Here is a 20,362-nt window from a genome sequence, read left to right on the forward strand (position 1 = left end):
CCTGCTCACTGTGAGGGGGGCTGCTGTGCCTCCCCAGCAGGGAGCCGGCACTAATGCTGGCGGGGAGAGAATCTGGCCAGCAGCTCTGCACTCCTCAACCAGCGGGCGCTGGGAAAACAGCCCCAGGTGACTCTTCTCTCAGTGTATTACTGAGCTCCAACTACCAGCCGAGATAAACCAGGGAAAGGGAAGAACTCCTGCGGGAGCTGCTTTCTATGAAGCCAGAGCGTAAACACCACTTGAAGGTGCTTTAAAAGAAGAAGAAACTGCTCCCTTTATGGAGGAAACATCCTCCTGCACCTTGTTTATGTTATCAGTTCGCTGAAGGAATTGTTTCTTCACAAATAGTACAAAGAACAAATTACAACCAAGCTTTTGCAGAATTGTCACAAAGTCCAAATTAATGGCGTCTGACTTAATGTAAATTTATTTTGAATTAATTATATTTATGTTATCATTATTAAAAATGTACACTAAAGCACAGTAACGAAACAAACAGCACTTATTCCTGAACCATGTTTGGTGAGACCCTCTAAGCACCTCGTGAACATGTGTCGGTTTATCTGGGTAATACATCTTATTTCAAGTTACACGACGGCAGGAAAACAGTCCCTGCACTTTACGGAGCAAACTCCAGTTCAGTCACCTAAGCCCCACAGAATAAGTTTTGCTTGGAAACAAAATCTAAATATAGCAAAGAAGATAAAGTAAAAAACTGCAAGTCCTTCCACACGCACAGGCCGCGGAGAAAGGGAGCACACGTGTCTGGGGGTCCCTGCCATATACCCTAGGCTCTCAAGTAGGGCCCACGAAGGAAGGCACCTACAGCCCAGTAATCCCTATAAACTGCCATTATCACACTTCATACTTTGTCATCTACTTGCAACAAGCATTGCAATACCTGCATATCCCATCCCTGGGCTGGACACTCTAAGTGGTTATTCACTGAAAGCAAAAGGTTTTCCTTTTTCTTTTTGGTGAGGAAGATTGGCTCCAGGCTAGCATCTGTCGCCAATCATCTTCTTTTTGCTTTAGTAAGACTGTCCTTGAGCTAACATCTGTGCCCATCTTCCTCTATTTTGTATATGGGACGCCGCCACAGCATGGCTTGATGAGTGGTGTGTAGGTCCATGCCTGGGATCCAAACCCCGGGCCACTGAAGCAGAGCACGAAATTAACCACTATGCCACTGGGCCAGCCCGAAAAAGGTTTTTCTGGTCCAAGAATTGACAAAACATGAACACATTAAGAGCAAGCTGAGACAGTATATGATTGGCCACCAAACGGTACAGGATGGATACAAAAGCTGAGACAGTTCAGTCTCAGCCACGGGTGGGAAAGAAAACCTCCTGGCAGAGGAAGCTGTGGTCAGGGTTTGCGGGATGGGCAGGACTTGGTGTGGGAAGAAGGACTGGAAAGGAGGGGCACAGCTGAAAACAACGCGGGATCACAGAAACAGCAAAGCACCAGGACACAAGTGCTTCCCCGAGGCCACCAGACAAGAAGCAGCCGCTCTCAACCCAGCTCACTCTGCCGGGACGAGGCTGCCACGCAGACCCAGAGGACAGCGCGTCCTGCGAGGCGACTGGGCTGGTCGGCCCTTCACCAGTCCACCACGAGGGGAACAAAGTGGGACTGTCGTAGGTTAAAGAGACTGAAGGGACACGACCACGCGCCTCAGAGACCTGGTCAGACTATGACGTGGGGAGGCGGGGACACTGAGATCACGGGGATATGCAGAAGACGTGGGATGCCGGTGGGGACCGTCCAGTGTCTCAGGCCTGTCAACAACACTGGGGTCACGGAGGGTGATGTCTATTCAGAGATGCATGGTCAAGTGTCAGGTGTCCACAGCTTTCTTCCATTGGTCCATCAAAACCGACACGCCCACACATGGAGACGAGCACCTAAGGGCTGGTCTTTAAGCAGGGAGTGGGTGTTGAGAGGTACTGCCATTGTCCCCCAACTTTTCTTATGAAAAATTGTCAACGAAGTTGAAAGACGACGCCAAAGAACACCTGTACACCCACACCCAACAACTGTTAGCATTTTGCCGTATCTGCTTTATTTAGACTAGCTCTCCAGAGGTTCACCTCTTCCTTGGCTGGGGAAAATATTTTTAAAAAGAATCGATTCAACAGTTTTGCAAAGAGACACGATAACCGTAGAAAACTTTCCAACGTTTCTGCTGAAGGAATCACATCAAGAAAGACAATACAACATTTGGCACTTTCCAACAACTCATAAATACATGTCCAGTTTCTCAAAATCCTATCGGTGTTACCCAATGACCAGTTTTAATAACATAACCCCTACCTTTTGCTGTTGAATAAGCATGGCCTTTAGCAATTATCCCTTCAATGAAAGAAATTATCTGAGGTATATTTTCGGTTACCCTCAGGTACACTGTTGGTGGGAGGACCTGAAAAAAAGAAAGGAAAAAAATGACTGTTTCCACAGTTCAGAAGCCTAGGTCAGCCACCCTGGCCTTCACTGTTCAAGCTTCTCATCCTCACGGCAAAGAAGAATCAACGAGACGCTCTACCTTCAAGGCTGCCATATCTTGTTTGAAATCCTCCTCATAAAGACTGGCGAGAGAAGTGGGTGATACGTTCATCTGCAAAAGACCGGGAGAGCACACCAGTGAGTCTGGAGGATTCACAACAGAACCACGCGGAGGCTGCGCCCCATCTCCACGCCGCCTGGGGCAGGGCACTGGCCTCAGCATGGCACTGCCTGCACACAAAAGGGGCATTTAATTTTAGGGATCAAACTTGTACCAGTAGTTTAGCTATTCAAAAAGGTTTACTAGCTCTGTTTTCTGATTAGAGAGAAAAAAGAAATAAACAATGTCATGATTTCCATTATATAATTCAAAACAAAAACCAAAAACACACAAAAAAAACCTCCACTCTTCTAGAACAAGGGCAAGCCAGATCAATCTATTCTACATAATAACCAGAGACGTGAGTTCTGATCTTATCCCTCACCCCTTAGGGACAAAAGAAAACAGGTCAAAAATACATTAAAAAGGAAATCCCTAAGAAATACCTTGAAAGCAACACAGCACCCCAAAATAGGGATTGTGATGGGTGTTCAATCCAGAGGGGTGGTAGCTGGGCTTCTGGAGACAGGCAAAACCCCCAGAAATGGACGTCGGATTCTGAGCATAGGCATATGGAGACACGTCCCTGCAGGTTCTCAGAGGGGCTGGCACACAAGACTAGGCTCCCCAAAGTATTTCTTACTTTTCAGCAGAAAAACAGTCCAAGAACAGAAGCACTACATTATGACGCTCTGAAAACGGACCCGGCTTCATAACTGTTGAGGCTGTGAAGTGACTGGTGAGCCACTCGAAGTGAACCAGAATCTGCTCCGTGCAGGGCGTGCCCCTTCCGAGAAACAGGGCTCCCCGCTTTAAGGTGAAGAAGTTTCAGCTCCGGAGTATGAACAAACTTTCTCAAGTGAAACGCCACCTCGAACATCGTCCTCCTGGAGCCCACCTTCTTCCCAGCCCTAGGCCCTAAAACGGCCATCATCCTAGAACCTCGACAACGAACATCAACTGAAGACATAAACCTGGTGAACGCAGTGTTGCTGCCCGAGTGTGGGGCATCTGGCTCTGTGGTCTTGGGCAAGACAACAAACCTCTGTGCCTTAGGCTGCCTTTGCAACATGGAGAGAGTCCCACCTAATAATCCCTTCGATTGCTACGAGGATTCAAGGTGCATATGGGTGAGATGCGTCTGTGAATGGAAAATTCTGCGTTAATTCCACTGACAGGACACCAGCACCCAGGCACGGCTGGTGATCGGTACGGATTGGTCCTTTCCCTCGGGGCAGCGCTGTACCAGAGCAGGCCTCGTAAGAAAGAAACCAGTTAACTTACCATTAAAAGATCACCCAAACAAAAAGCCTAAAAATTCACTGTCATCTTGCCGCTTCAGAAGTTTCAAATACTATTCCATTTTGGACCTAAAGATCAGCAGTTGCCTGTATTTACCTTTAGTTTTAATTTTCTGGACAGGTAATTCACTCCGGGTAACTGGAACAACACAAAGGGGTGCGCAGGACCGGCCTCCCTCCCAGAAGGCAACACTGTCACCAGCTGTCGCGGGAGTGTGGTCACATGTGTATCTGCACCCTCCTCCTGAAATGTGGCGCCCTGCACACACAGCCTGCAGCGGGCTCCCTCCACTACCACCTCAGTGTCCCAGACCCGTGCGTGCGCCGTGCACGCTGAGCCGCCACGGTCCTGTCAAGGCTGCCTGCGTCCCATCTCACAGACGTACGCTGGCTGTCCACCAGTCCTCTCCAAGGACTTTCTCAACTTTTGTTGTTACACACACAACTGCACACACGTTACGTCACACAGGTGCAGGCAGGTTCTAAGCTCAGGCCTAGATGTGAAACTGCTGGTCAGAGGACCTGCTCGCGTCCTTTGCTGGCTACTCACCGCCAACTGCCTCCCTAGGAAGGGGCACCGACTTGAACCCGACCCGCAGTGCATGCGGTGTGCATCCCCGGCACCATCATTACACGCGGTGCTAGCGGACTTCTGGACTGTCAACAGGACAGCTCCAAAGGCTTTCTCATTGTAATTTTAATCGTACTTCTCTTATTTTGAACGAGCTTGAACATCTCACATGTTTAGGAACCATTTGTATTAAACGATCTGGAATTGCCCAGACCCATTTTTCTCTTGAGTTGTAGGTCTTTTCTTACTATTTGTAGGAAGTATTTTTATATGACAGAGATTAACTTTTTTATCTCTGATATGAATTTTAATTTTTTTCACAGCCTTTCAACTTTATGGTTATTTTATGGCATGTGGAAAATTTCGTTTTTATGTTTAGCAATCTTTCATATCTCTCAATCCTTTCCCATAAATGGCTTCTGGGTTTGGAAGCAAATTTAGAAAAGCCTTCCCCAATAAGAAGCTATAAAAAGTGCCCTAAAGTTCTTTTAGTAATTTGTGGTTCCAGTTCTTTTATATTAAATCTCTGATCTGCCTCAAATTTGGTTGTGAGGCATATCTCTAACTCTGGTTTATTTTTTTCGCCAGATGGTTACCCAACTGTCAACACTTTTTACTGAATAATTCATCTGTTCCTCATTGATTTGAAATGCCATCTTTATCATAAAACAAATTTCCATTATTTACTGTTTCTATTTCTGGACTTCTGTATGTTCCATTACCTGTCTATTCATGTATCTGTACAACAATGTTTAATTTCTACAGACTTCACAGGGACAGAAAGCAGATCAGAAGCTCGGGGACGGGCTGGCAGGGAGGGACGACAAGGGCAGAGGAAACTTCCAGGACGATGGCTGGAGATGTGCACCATCAACACTGGGGATGGGTTCACGGACGTGCAAGTTCTACCACACTGTGCACTTTTGGTGGGCACTATATGCAACACATCGTAGCTCTGTTCCACCTCCACAAAGCTGTGCAAAAAACAGAAAGACTATATGAAAACAAAAAACTTTCTATAGCTTTTAAATATGTTTTAATATTTAATGGAGCTACTTCCTCCTCAACACTCTTCTTTTACAGATTTTCCTGGCTATTCTTGCTCTTTTGCTGTCCCATATGAATTTCAGATTCAACTGTCTAGTCCTGAAAGGGGGAATAATGCAGACACACACACTCTCTCTCTTCAGTGGCTCACCAAGTGTAACACTGCCTCCCTGTTCCACATGTGGCTTCTTGAGCTCACAGCCTAGAGGACGTGATGCAGAGATGTTCAGGAGTGACAATGGACCGTAAGTGGAATACCATCTATTGCTGGCACTGGGGGCGGGGGAATCATATTCTAAGTAAACTTTAAATTTCATTTTAAGCAGCTGCTCATACCACATATCAGGACAGCACTGCTCTCTGTCTCCGTGAAATACACTTCAGGAGGTAGGTGCTGAGATGGGGTCTTAGTCCTTGTTACCTCAGATGACTGTCTAGCTCTCCATATTATCACAAATCACTTCAAGTCAGCTCTCTGCCTGGCAGGGGACCCCGCTGACGGGGCCCTCACACTCAGACTGGGCGTCCAGTCTTCTTCCCAGAAAGAAGGGCCACGCAGGCCACACTCTGAAGCACGAAAAGAGTAACTTTGGCTTGAATCACTCAGACACATGTATCCTGACTTTTTTTTAACAAAAAATGTGACTATGCAAATACACCACACCTCTTTTAACTCTTACCCCAGAAATCCTCTTGTGGTTTTTATCCCCGACAAACTATAAAACTGCCAAAACTTAAAGTCAAGAGAAGGATTCAGAAAAGTGTAATATGATAATTTAAAATATTTTAAAAGCAAGTGCGGGAGCAGGTGGAATGAAAGAGATTGTTGTCAATAAAAAGCTTGCATTAGATAAAAAGAATAGTCTTTCGCTGGATACTAAACATCAGGTGTTTTCCTAACTATGTGTTTCAGATACTTGGTTTACCATTGTGAAGACACTATTTTGAGAAAAAACACCTATTCAATGTCATATTAGCATCTTGCCGTGTAACAAGTATGGAAATTTTCAGGTGTCAAAAATTAAACTCTCTATATTTAGGTTTTTTAAACCAGTTCTACCAACTTTTTCATATTCTAAGTATTATAAAGTTTTTAAAAAGTAACAACCAATGCCTCCTCGTGGAATTTGTGAAATCCTCTAAATAAAACTCATTCTCAGGGGCCAGCCTGGTGGCACAGCGGTTAAGTTTGTGCACTCTGCTTTGGTGGCCCGGGATTCGCAGGTTCGGATCCCGGGCTCGACCCACACACTGCTTATCAAACCATGCTGTGGCCCGAGTCCCACATGCAAAATAGAGGGAGATGGGCACAGCTGTTAGCTCAGGGCCAATCTTTCTCAGGAAAAAGAGGAGGATTGGCAACGGATATTAGCTCAGGGCTAATCTTCCTCATCAAAAAAAACCCAAAAACAAAAGAACACCTCATTCTTCCTGCATTTACTGTTGCCTGCCGCCCCTCCTTCCTGAAACCTGCCCCTCCTTGGACTCCTGGCTCTTCATCCACTTCACTAACCGCCCGCCGTCCCAGCACAGCCCCCCAGTTCTTGCCCCTCTCTCTTCCACTCCTCGATTTTCTTCTCCACCGGGCCCCCTCCAGAGCCAGACCAGTTTCCGCCCTCCCACCAGCCAGGCTGCCATGACATTCGGGTGACACTTCCACCTCCAATTCTGAAGATCCACGGCAGACCCCAGTTCACCAAGTGCAGGGACACGTCTGCGCTGTCTCAGGTTCCAGTCGAGTGTGATGACAGATGGAACCGGTCACCTGCATTTCCAAATGCCACCTCTGCTGCAGTGTTACTGCAAACTACTGGTTCACTCACGTGTCAGAGACCACTCATTTCTCTCTGTCATTTCCACCCTAAGTCCAGCCAGCGAGGTCGAGTTCCACCTGGCCCTCCTGCTCAGCGTCTCTGGGATTAACCTGCCCAGGGACTCCCCCGGACCCCATCTTCAGCTCCCGCCGGGATGATCCCCAGACTCCTGAGGGATGCTGCACCTCCGTGCCCCACCTCTCCCTGTGGTCTGTCCTAACCATGGGCTAGAGGACACTGCTTTCTTCATCATGTTTGCTCAAACACTCCACTCTAGAAGCCAAGGCCTGTCACCCCGTGAGTGATGACGCACAGACCAGGCAGACTGCCCCAGGCAAACGAGTTCAATCTCAGACCCTCCTCTCCTCGGGTGTGAAGGGAGACAACGCTCCACCTGGCTGGGGCTCTGAGGTCAGCCACCGCAGAGGCAGAGCGGCAGGCCCTCTCACTTCCCACCACTGCCGCCCCTTCTGCTCCCTGGCACGCTGCCCCTCACTCAGGGCTCCTGACAAAGGGAGGGCTCTTGACAAAGGGACGGCTCCTGTGGCCACGTGAGTATCTCACAACCTTGCCTTCAGGGTGTAGGTGGCTGGACCAGGGTGGACACCTGACCCCAGAGACGCCACACACAGGCAGGACGTTTGGACATGGGGCAGAATTGGACGTCGATGAGGGCTTGAACTAAACCGTCAGAGAACCAGGGATGGGGTGACGAACCCCAAATGCTAGCACTGCCCCATCTTCACTTCCAGCCCTGTGGTGTCTTCCTTCTGACACCAAACGTGCGCTGTCTTTTCCAACATCAACCACTTCTCTGATTCTCCAACTCCAGCTGGGTGTCCTACAATTCAATCCTATTCTGACACTAACTCCCCGGGTTAGGGCAGACCCCACAAGTTAAGGGCTCAGTCCCACAAGACTGCCCCACTTCAGACGCCAGCCACAATGGGGTCCCCAGGCCACCCACACATCTGCCCACCAACTACAAATTTGGGGTTTTGATAGAACGAGTCACAGAACTCAGGAAAGCATTCCACTTCCTATGTTGTGTCCTGAAGGACACCGAGACAGCCAGATGGACCAGACGCACAGGGCAACGTATGGGGAAGGGTGGAGCTCCCATGCCCTCTGGGCACGCCACCCTCCAGGCACCTCCCTGCGCTCACCAGCCCAGAAGCTCTTGAGCCCTGTTGTTTCAAGGGTTTTTACGGAGGCTTCATTACACCGGAGGGCTGATTAAATCACTGGTCACTGGTGATGAGCTTGATCTCAGGCCCCTCTTCCCTCCTGGGAGGTGGGATGGAGGGATGGGTGCGGGAGAGCAACTTTCAAGCTTTACTCGCAGCTCCTCCTTTCTGGCGCCAGCCTCCATCCTGGAGCTGTCCAGGGGCCCAGCCACCCCCATCTCATTAACACACAGAAGACACGATCACTCCAGACATTCCATGGTTTTTAGGAGCTGTGTGCCAGGAGCTGGCAACAAATCCATATTTTTCGATACCACAGCCCTGCACTCACTGAGCTTCCGACTCCTCTATCTACAAGGGTTCGGGTTTCTTTAGGTACCTCAAACTCGCTCCGTCTCCCCTCACACAGTCTGCTTTCTGGGATGCCCCGTCTCTGGGTGCGTGGCTCCCAGTGACCCCTCCCAGTGGGCTCCAGTCTCTAGTCATGTCCTCCCCACCCCCAGAGTGAGCTGTTTCCACCGGACCAAGCTGATCCTGGGCTAGAATGTTCTGTGAGCCTAAGTAACCAAGTCTAGGTCCTCAATATGTCCCCCAGACCCAGGATGCCCACTTCCTCTCCAGCTTCGCCCACCAACTCCCCAGATGTTCCACGGGTACTGGACTGACTGCCCCACACAGAGCATCTCCCTCGTGCCACTTCTCTGCCTCTCTTCACGCTCCTCCCTCCGCACAGCAGGCCCTTACTGCTCCCGCTCTGCACGTGTCGAGCTCTGCACGTGTCAACCCCGTCCTAACGCTCAAGGTTCTGTGTGCGTCCCCTCCTCCAGTAAGTCACTTCTGAATCCCAAGAAGGCTAGGTGATCTTCTTTGCATTCCCGTCTTGGCTTATAAAATACCCTATGTCACACGCAGAGCATCTGTCTGCAGGTCGGTCTGCCTCACCGGACACAAGCTCAGCAAGCCCGGGAACTGGCCTCCTCACCTTTGTTCGCACAAAGCCAGGCACAGGCCTGACCCTGACGGTTCAATGCACGCTCAGGGCCAGTTCTGGAAACGTAAGCCGAGTCTACTGTGAGGGAATATGACACACTGACTAAACTACCCAAACGAAACAAAAATGGGAAACCCCACCGTACTAAGGACGTGAGGAAATAGGTTTAAAGTTGGAACGGATTTTCAGCAAATTCTGCTTTGCTGTTCAGCAAAATCTGCTAGTAACCTTTCTCTGAAATGATCTGACTCTAAGAATGACAAAATTTGTCACATAAACTGTTCATCCTTTAACCTACTGATTCCACTTTAGGAAAAATATTTAAGGAAAAAAGATATTCATAGCAGTACTATTTTGAACAGCTAGTAACAACACAAATAGTCAATGACGGGGAGGTCTAGGAGAACTGCTGAACAGCCGCCACGGTGGGACGCTATCTAGTTATTAAAAAGGAAACTGGTGGAAGACAGGAAGACGAGGTTTCTATGAAATGAATTTGAGGGAAAACAGCAGAATATGGAAGTAATCTAAGACTCCAAAAATAAGCATGGTAAATTACGATACGGCCGTGTGATGGAATGTTATAAGGCTATTTTAAAATGTTCAAGAATATTTAAGGACATGAAAAATCACTCAAAATACAGTTAGTGAAAAAAGCATACTATAAAACAAAATAAAGTCTAAACTAGTTTTCTAAAAAAATCCTATATACATGTACATACATTGTTTTAAAATTATAGGAATGTCAAGCATTCAACATAGGTTTTTCTGTAAATTAGATAATTTAGCAATCATTTATAGATCTTTAGAGATAATTGTTAAGGTTGCTAATTATAAAAAGCAGAAGAGGTGAACTTTTGAAAGTAGACTTTTTAAAAAATAACTATAATATTTAATTTTATCCCTCAGTTAGGATTTTTCCCCAAAACTTCCTCTAAATGCCACATGAGATTTAAGCAAAGTACACTGTTCACTTAACAAATGAGAAAATTACAGAACTAGAATAATTATAACATTTATATAGAACCACAAAAGACCCCGAATAGCCAAAGCAATCTTGAGAAAGAACACAGCTGGAGGGATCATGCTCCCTGATTTCAAACTATACTACAAAGCTATAGTAATCAAAACAGCATGGTACTGGCATAAAGACAGACACACAGATCAACAGAACAGAATAGAGAGCCCAGAAATAAACCTACGCTTATACAGTCAATTAATCTACGAGAAAGGAGGCAAGAATATGGGGAAAAGACAATCTCTTCAATAAATGGTGTGGGGAAAACCACATAGCCACACGCAAAAGAATGAAACTGGACAACCATCTTACATCACACACAAAAGTTAACTCAAAATGGATTAAACACTTAAATAAGAGACCTGAAACCATAAAACTCCTAGAAGAAAACACAGGCAGTATGCGCTTTGACATCAGTCTTAGCGATATTTTTTTGGATCTGTCTCCTCAGGCAAAGGCAACAAAAGCAAAAATAAACAAATGGGACTATATCAAACTAAAAAGCCTTTGCACAGTGAAGGAAACCATCAACAAAATGAAAAGGCAACCTACTGAATGGGAGAAAATATTTGCAAATGATATATCGGATAAGGGGTTGATTTCCAAAATATATAAAGAACTCATATAACTCAACAACAAAAAAACAAACAATCCAATTAAAAAATGGGCAGAGGAGGGCCAGCCCCATGGCCTTATGGCTAAGTTTGGCGCCCTCTGATTCGGCGGCCTGGGTTTGGTTCCTGGGTGCAGACCTACACTGCTGGTTGGTGGCCATCCTGTGGTGGCCCACATACAAAACAGAGGAAGATTTGCCACAGACGTTAGCTCAGGGCGAATCTCCTTCAAGCAAAAAGAGGAGGATTGGTGACGGATGTTAGTTCAGGACACATCTTCCTCAGCAAAACAAAAATGGGCAGAGGACCTGAATGGACATTTTTCCAGAGAAGACATACAGATGGCCAACAGGAAACAAAAAGATGCTCAACATCACTAATCATTTCCTCAGGGAAATACAAATCAAAACCACGGTGAGATATCACCTCACATCCATCAGAACGGCTGTTATCAAAAACATAAGAGATAACAAGTATTGGTGAGGATGTGGAGAAAAGAGAACCTCTGTGCACCTCTGGTGGGAATGTAAATTGGTGCAGCAACTATGGAAAACAGTAGAGAAGTTTCTTAAAAAATTAAAAATAAAACGACTATATGATCCACCAATTCCACTTCTGGGTATTTATCCGAAGAACACAAAAACACAAGAGATATACGCACCCCTATGCTCATTGCAGCATTATTTACAATAGCCAAAATATGGAAGCATACTAAGTGTCCACTGACAGATGAATGGATAAAGAAGATGTGGTACATACACACAATGGAATATTACTCAGCCATTAAAAAGAAAAAAATCTTGCCATTTGCAACAACAAGGAGGGACCTAGAAAGTATTATGCTAAGTGAAATACGTCAGAGAAAGACAAATGCTGTATGATCTCACTTATATGTGGAATCTAAAAAACAAAACAAAGGAAAAACAAAATAAAACAGAAACAGACTCAGATACAGGAAACAAACTGGTGGTCCCCAGAGGGAAGTGGTGAGGGGCGGGCAAAACAGGTGAAGGAGATCAAGGGGTACAAACTTCCAGTTTTATAGTAAATAAATCACAGGGATGTAATGTACAGCATAGGGAATATAGTCAATAATATTGTAATGATATTGTATGGTAAGTAGACTCAGCCTGATGATCATTTCGTAATGTACCAAAATATCAAATCACTATGTTGTACACCTAAAATTAACATAATATTCTATTCTATAAACTAATATAATATTCACTTCAATTAAAAAATTAAATTAAAAAATGAGAAAATTAAACCTCATATGAGCTAAATTTCCCTAGCCCAGAAGTGGCTTTTTAACCTCCCTCTGTAAAGAGGAAGTAAAGTATTCATTTACCTTGGAGGCTGAGGGGCCAGGGCAGGGATTATGGATTCAAGCCAGGATGCCATCACAGAATGAGATGACTCATTAAAGGCTTCAGTGACCAAAATTAAAGAGACTTTAACTTCCTTTACCAGGACAAAAAGATTCCTCTGATAACCTGTCCTAATATACTCATTGGGCCATGTGAGGAGGATAAGATGTGAAAAGTACTGAGAAACACAAATAAGAACCAGTGTCACATTTCGGTCAGCACACTCATCAATCAAGTTATCAGTCCATGTAATCTTCCATGCCTACCTCACGGGCTCTTTTGATTATTTTGTCATCCACGTCTGTAATTCCCATCACCATGATGATGTTGCATCCAAAAATCCTGGTTAGGATCCTTCGAATTATATCAAATCGAACATAGGAGCTGAAAGAAAAAAACATGTTAGGGCATCTTTAACACAGGAAGTCATCATTGTGATCTTTAAAAGAGTGTGTTACATTTTAACACGCCACCGCTGCGTAAAGGCAAGTGTGTGATAACTGATGGTTTGAGGGCAGGCAGGAAAGGAGAAGCCTTTTACTGACTGGTCCACACGGGGCCTCACAAGAAACTGACAAAGGTATTGCCTCAATCTCAGGACACAATATTAGCATTTTTAATGTTAGAGCTGTTGTTTAAGTGTGTTTACATCTATTTAATTGTATAAAAATTCACTTGTAATACAATCTCACTAGGTAGTTAAAATACTGAGAGCTTTTATCATTCTTGTTCACGTTCTGGAATAACTGTAATGTTTCACTACGACAAAATAGAAGCAAATAACAACAACAAATCAAGAGAAGAACAGTCCTATTAAAGCTGTATAAGATTACTCCTCAGAAATGTGTACACTGCTGTGGAATCTTCCAACACCAGCTTACTGACAGACTGCACTGGGGGAACTCAGACTCGTGAAACCACTAAGATCTCAAGAATCTGGTTTCCCATAAAAGCCACCTTAATACTCCAGGTCAGCTAATCTCACGCTCATCTCTGTCATCATACGGCCTCTCTAAACCTGAGTTCATAAAGCATTTTCTGTTGAAAACAAGCCTCGTCATTGAATCCTTTGAACCTCCTACACTCACCCACCCCAAATACAGCTGAGGCCAAATCTCAATTCTAGTAACAAAATGATCTCTGAACCTCCTTGCCAAGGTATTTAATCTTTTGAAGTCTCAGGCTGCTTATTTATAAATTGGGCAAAATCCCACTGGGTTACTGGCTGTAATCTCAGTGCCTGCAGCACCAATTCCAACAAGCTACCACTCCCATCTCAACATGATGCCCTTCATTCATCTGGAGATTCTAAAAGAAATGAGATTTGAGAGAAAAAGTTAACAGGAACTTAAAGTGGAAACAAGAGTCAAGTCACATGCTTGGCCCAGAGGAGCTCAAGGGCTGCAAGGCTCCGAGCTGCGGAAGCAGCTGCTCCCCCAGGGGCCACTCCAAGCACAACACACGCCTGGCACCTCGGAGGCCCAGGTGCAGGCCCAGCTGGGCTGGCAGCCTCATTCATCGCTTCCCAGCTGTAGGACCTGGGGCGGTTCGTCAGCCCTCTGCACACAGGGTCCCCATTTGTCATTTAGGGATAAGAGCACCACCACCTGGTGTTGTCAGGATCGTTACACTGGCTGGTGTCTGTAAAGCATGTAGAACGGTGCCCAGCACACAGCGAGTGCTATCTGTCTGTAAGTATATGTCTTTTTACAATAGAGGCGGTGTGGCTACCTGGGAGGAAGGGGGGGGCGGGGCTCGAGGCCATGAACCTGGAGAGTAAGCAGGGACAGACCTCCAGGACTACGGAGACGTCCTTAGGATGTTAAACTTTCCCTTAAGAGCAGTGGAGCCATGCCTGACCTCACAACTCCTTCAGAAATCTTGTAGTCCTTAGCTTCTCTACCTTTCAGGGCATCTTGAATTGAAAGACTCTTCTTGAGGAATGGGTTCCTCTCACCATCAAGACCTCCACAGAAGTTATCCTGGAGTGGGGATGGGGGAGGGAGTGATGAAGGGGGACACAGAGGAGGCTTCTGGGTGTTGGGAACGTTCTGTTTCTCCATCTGAGACCCGTGAACACTCATTCAACCACACACATAATATTTGTAGCCCTTTCTGCATTTGTAAGGACAAATACAAATTATAACTGAGAGGCCTGATTCTCCTTGTTGAAAATAAGGGAACAGACTCTCCCTCACTCTCCCTTTCTTTCAGAATTTCCTCAGTCCTTTTAAAATACATGTAAATGTTTTTAATGGCTAGGTAAGCCTCTGTCAGTCTCCCAACTCAGGAAAGTTTCAAGGACCTGGGAGCCACCTCTCTGAAGTCATCGGGGAAGGTAACGCTGTGTGACAGGAGATGGGCCGAACTTGTCACCTGACTCCAAACTGCACACCTGCCTGCACTCGAGAGCTGTATCCACCTAGCTCTGTAAGAGTGAGACTTCTTGCTGTCTTTGCAGTCCTTCTAGTGGGTTGCCTGTGATTGCGTGCCATTCTGGTTTAATGCTTATTCAATAACAAAACTGTTTTCTTTCTCTTCTGCCTTTGTGGAAAGGTTTTCCGAGTTGGGAGATTTGGTTTTTAATATTTCCCCAACATAGTTTACACTTCAAAAAAGAGGTCAAAATATGCTTTTTATAATTAATGGTAAGTTAGCCCAATGTGAAGGAAAAAAATGACTCCTAGACCACTTACTTTGTTCTAACAAAACACAAGAAATGTTTGGACCTTACTGGGTGACATATAACTTTGTAAAAAGTGCAATGAGTAAAGGTAGCTTTTTACTTTTAGTCTAGGTCTGAAGAATAACAACTTTAAAAGATGCACAAGAGAACACACAAAATATTAGGAAAAGTGGTAATTCTGACAAAGGTACAAGGCAGTGCAGCTCAGGGTTAAAAGGCAGAGAGAGCAAGCACCTGGAGGTCACAGACACCAGGCTCCACCGAAGCTCCAGCACGTCCAGAATGTGTGCCCTCGGGTAGGTTACTCATCCCCAACAATGCGAGCCCTCAACACATATCACACCTCAGGTACTGTGTTAAGCAGGATTTCATGGGCGTTATTTCATAAAAGTGTGAAGATTCAAAAAGATGGATACTCTCATCCCCATCTCAAAGATGAGGAAACCAGGACTCAAAGTGATAAAGGGGCTTGTCCAAAGCCGGGCAAGAAATAAAAGGTGGGGGCCGCAAATAGCTCCTGACCAGCTGACTCCAGGGCCTCATCTTGCTAAACCCACCAAGAAGCATCTAACTCCACAACGGGTCACTTTTCACCGCTCCTCATTGCCTCCCTGAGCTTCCTCACCTGTGAAAGGGGTAGAAGTGCTTAGAATTGCTAGAAGAACCAAATGAGACTGCAACATGCGTGTTTCCCACAATACCTGGAATATAGTAACTATCCAGTATTCTCAAGTTGCTACTTGAGAGATGGAAAAAAACTGCAAAAGGCTCTTTCTTTTCAAAATAAATGGTCCCTTAATGTGTGAATATTCAAATTCAGGAAACTCACCAAGCATGGCCAAGGTGTGCATGATCGTAGACAGTGGGTCCACAGCTATACCTAGGAACAAAGGTAAAATCCACGTGAAACTTATTTGCAAGAAAGGACATCCGTTCTGTTATGATTCTCATATAACCATGTCTTTTTTTTAAGTAACTGCTTTTGGAGAATGCATAGCCGGGGTTCTATAACTAGAATAGCTAAATTCATAGCCAAACCCTGTGAATCACTGCGACTACACCACAGTGTCTTTAAAGGTATTTCCAACGTATTTTATTACTTATTAAACGCTTTCCAGCTGAGAAACCAACCCCGCTTTCAACACAGAGCACTGTCCCGGAAAACCCTGGGTCCCCAGTCCTTCCAGCGCCACCTTCCCCAGCGCGCCCCACCATCCCAGGGGGCTACCAGGAGGCGGCGTCCGCGCTGCCCACGATCAAGGGGTCCTTCCTCCGGGTGAGGCTATTGTACACCATGACCCCCGTGTCGTGGCCGGCAGGCCGCAGCCAGCCCTGCCCGCGCGCCCCCGACGCCGCCCGCCCCGGCCCCAGACCCAGCACTGCCCGGAGGAGCGCGGGGCACGCACGGGCCCCAGGCGACCGCAGCATGGCCAGCCCGCGGGGGTCCGGCAGCAGGCGCACACGCACGCTCGACAGCCAGCCGGGCTCTCCGCGCCGCCCCGCCCACGCTGGGTGGGGCCAGACAGGCCCCGCCCACCCGGAAGAGGACTCGGCCTGCCCCGCCCACCCGGAAGAGGCGGGCGGGAAGCGGCGGCCCCGCCTCCCTCAGGCCTGTCCGGCGTCCGCCGCAGCGCGGGGGGAGGAGAGGGGAGGGGAGGGGAGGGGAGGGGAGCTGGCAGGGGGCGGTGCGGCCGCGGGGGCCGCGGGGAGGGGCCCTCTGCTCGTCAGCGCGGACGCGGTACGAGCCCAAGCCGCAGCGAGCGGGAGTTCACGCGCGCGTGCCGCCCGCCCCTCGCCAGCTCGCGAAGCACGTTTCACGCCAGCGTGCACACCGCACTTGTGCACCCCAACAGCACGTTTGCATCCCAAGACGCACACGGCAAGTTTGCACCTCAGCATGCACAGACAGCACGTTGGCACCCCAACACACACACCCAGAGCACGTTGGCACCCCAACACACACTCTTTATCTCCAGATGAAAGACCAAAGCTAGAAAACCGCCCATTCATGAATACGCGTAGTAAGAAATATCTGTTTGGGATTCATTTTAAGGTTAGAAGTTCTATCATCTTGTCTCTTGAGAGCAAAAACATTCTGAATTGCGGTTTCAATGGAACTTTTTAAAGGCGGATTCACTTGAAGTTACTTTCAAATTATCTTGACAAACGTGCCTCTATTGATATCTTGCAAAACAGTGTCTCAAAAAAAAAAAAAGAAATCCCCTTTGCTTTTGCAGTCTTCAAAACAACACAGAGCTTCCTCAGTTCTTTTTTTTGGATTGTTTTGGTCTTCTACTGAAAGCAAAGGTTTAAGTAGAGACAAACCAGTATGTTCCTAGAGCACTTAAAATTTTTTTCAAGATCCCTGGAGTCCAACTCTGCAATTCTGTTTCAAGCTAAACTGTAGTCTAATGTAAACTATGTTCTAATGCATAACCCTAATGTTAGAACCTGTTGCTCAGAATTAGGAGTCGGCTGCATCAGTGCTAAGCTTGTGCTCCCTGACTACTCCAAGTTCTACTGGAGTATATTGTCCCTTCCTCACTGCCTGCACGCTTGTCTTGATGTTATTTTGTAATTGTCTCTTGTTTCTACAATATGTATATTTCTCTCCCTGAGTACTTCAGATTGTAAATTCCTTTGAGTCTCTCACTGTACCCAGCACTAAATTCAGAAAAGGGCTGTTGAACTTTGGCTGAATTAATTAACTTTGGAAGAATTAATCTCTGATGAAATCTACCTGTTGAGCAGGTGGGAGGAAATTCTGGCAGTAAAATATCTGATGAGAAAGCTCTGATCCAGATATTAGATGTGCCAGTAAAATAAGAAAATGAACAAAAGGCTTGACTGCATTCATGAGAACACACAGAAATTGAGGAAAAAGCTAGAAGTTTTGAAAACAGAAACATTGAAGACCAAATCCTACGCATGAATCTGGATAGGTGGCATGTTTGAATTGCCCTTAGAAAATCATGACATTTAAATTAACAATGGTATCTTGTCTTCAGAAAACCGGTCTTGTCATGTGTCAGCCCTTTGACTGGCGGCACTTCTACCATTTCTTAAGTCTTGTGGGAATCATCAAAACAACAATAAATATAACCCATTATTTAATGATGGTTAAAAATATGATTCCTTTTGCAGGTTGAATATTAAGGTAAAGTAAAAATGATGGGGAAGATTTATTAGCATATATATCCAAAAAACAGAATCTGTTAATTTGAAGTGACCCCTCCCTGATCTAGGTCAGAACAAGGAAGTGTATTCAAATTAATGATTCCAAAATATCTCGAATGACATTTCTTAGTCCTTAATGACAACAGCAAAAATATAGTTCTCAATATTACAATTTCTTTCAAGGCAAAATCCTGAAAATCCATAGTAGAGTAGATAAGGTAACATATTGTTTAGGGCATTTCAAGTTTGAGATGAATGTGTTAGGATTTATTTTTTAAGCACCTCAAAACATAAAGAATTGTATGTTCATCTCTTATCTTTTACTCCCATAGGTTTGAGCATCTGCAGTTTAACCAGAAATACAATTTTAGAAAAAAGATTTAATATCTCTTTTTGAAACACATTCCAAAGAGCGAAACTGAAACAACCAAGATTCTTCAATGTATCTTCAAAATTAAACTTTTCCTTAGTGGCATATTTAAAATACATGATCATAGTTAATTACATTTTAGCAATTGGTCTTCTAACCTTGTTCAGACAACCGTTGTCATATTTTAACAACTTTGTAAAGCTAATAAATAAAACATTTTCTTTTTAGCTCAAGGGGAAATTACGTCTTATAGAATGTAAGCTCCTTACTCACCACTGTATCCCCAGTGCATAGAACAGTAGGTAGCACATGGTAGGCATTCGTTAAATATTTCTTGTCAGATGGATAAGATGCCTTTTTACCGTGAAGTCCATGAAAACAGGAGACGAATCATTATTCAGATAGTATCGGGATTTTTTGAAAAGACAACCTAAGTCAAACTCTAGCTTGATTATCGTTCAAATGGGTAAATTATTTCTAACCTTTACTCTTAAGTTCAGATAAACATTACACATTCTAGGACAATAAATTCAAGGATTAAAAGGACCTATCTCTTTCTTGCTTTTGTACTATAAAATTACTTATAGGTTCTTAGAGGAAAAGGTATAATGTTTCCTATTCAACTTTGCACCCTCTTTCTATTCTATTCCGTGTCTCCGTTTCCACATAATGTCATAGTGTTAAAGTCTTTTGTGCAGACCAGTGGCCAATACATTTTATTGAATGAAACGAAATGAAACTTTACTCATCATTGCTTTTAACTGGGCCAAGCCTGGAAAAAGTGAGAATCTATAAGTAAAATAACCATTTTCCCAAAAATCAAAGTGAACGTTCTCCTGATGTAGGTGGGGGAAGGGGAGGTTTAAGAGTGCACACCAAATCCATTTACTTCAAAGTGTAAATATTATTCGTCGTTTATCACCGCAGCAATGTTCCAAAGTAAACAAGCCATTTCCAAAGACAAAACAGCTCAATTTAGTCTCATTTGCTGTACTGCCATCCCTATCACAAAACGCCCTACAGATCGCTGGAATCAGATCCACTGCGGATAACAATCTAGATCATGGAAATTGGATTGGTCCAAGATTTTACTGGATTACATACAGCAATTTTTAAATTCCCAGTGGTCTTAGTTGTCATTCCGACTCTGAACCCCAGAAGGCGCGCCCCTGTGAGCTGCAGTGTAATAGTTCTATGAGTAAATGCAGTGCCTGGATGGCAGCAGGGCAACCGGGGACACGAGGCTGACACCGGCCCCATCAGTGAGAGGAGGAAAGCGGAGCAGCGCCGGGCGCGGCCGTGGAGACGTCACGAGGCGGGGGTCAGGAACTGACCGGGCCAGAGACGGCGCCAGGCGCCCGCCCCCTCGGGGAGTAAGCCGGCGCAGACGCAAGCAGAGCGACGCGGGGAAGCGAAGCTCCGGGAAGCACCGGCCGCAGCACGGCCCCGCGCCCGCGGACAAAGGCGGAGCGGGCCACGCCCACGGGGCGGGGCCTCGGCCGGAAGGGGCGGGTCCGCGCGCGGGCCCGTCGTCTAGGCAACGGGATCCTCGGCGCCCGGCTTTTCAGAAAGCCCAAATCGGGAGTTTAGGGCGGGGAGGGACCGAGCCAGCGC

General features: G+C 45.9%; 1 protein-coding gene across 5 annotated transcripts in view; it reads right to left on the reverse strand.

Annotated features, from left to right (window-relative positions):
• Nucleotides 1-19,074, reverse strand: part of CARS2 (cysteinyl-tRNA synthetase 2, mitochondrial) — a 47,755-nt gene extending 28,681 nt beyond the window's left edge. For 2 of the 5 annotated variants that reach the window (XM_058548480.1, XM_058548484.1), the window contains exons 1-5: nt 16,430-16,680; nt 16,031-16,081; nt 12,782-12,899; nt 2,546-2,617; nt 2,317-2,422 (exon numbers count right to left, since the gene is read on the reverse strand). In XM_058548480.1, the coding sequence (XP_058404463.1) occupies nt 2,317-2,422; nt 2,546-2,617; nt 12,782-12,899; nt 16,031-16,081; nt 16,430-16,629 (547 nt within the window). In that variant the 5' untranslated portion in view covers nt 16,630-16,680. The other 3 variants (XM_058548481.1, XM_058548483.1, XM_058548482.1) reach the window with 3 other exon arrangements.
• Between the last annotated feature and the right edge of the window lie 1,288 nt (nt 19,075-20,362).

This window comes from Diceros bicornis, chromosome 9 (genome assembly GCF_020826845.1).
Source record: "Diceros bicornis minor isolate mBicDic1 chromosome 9, mDicBic1.mat.cur, whole genome shotgun sequence".
Lineage (NCBI taxonomy): Eukaryota > Metazoa > Chordata > Mammalia > Perissodactyla > Rhinocerotidae > Diceros > Diceros bicornis.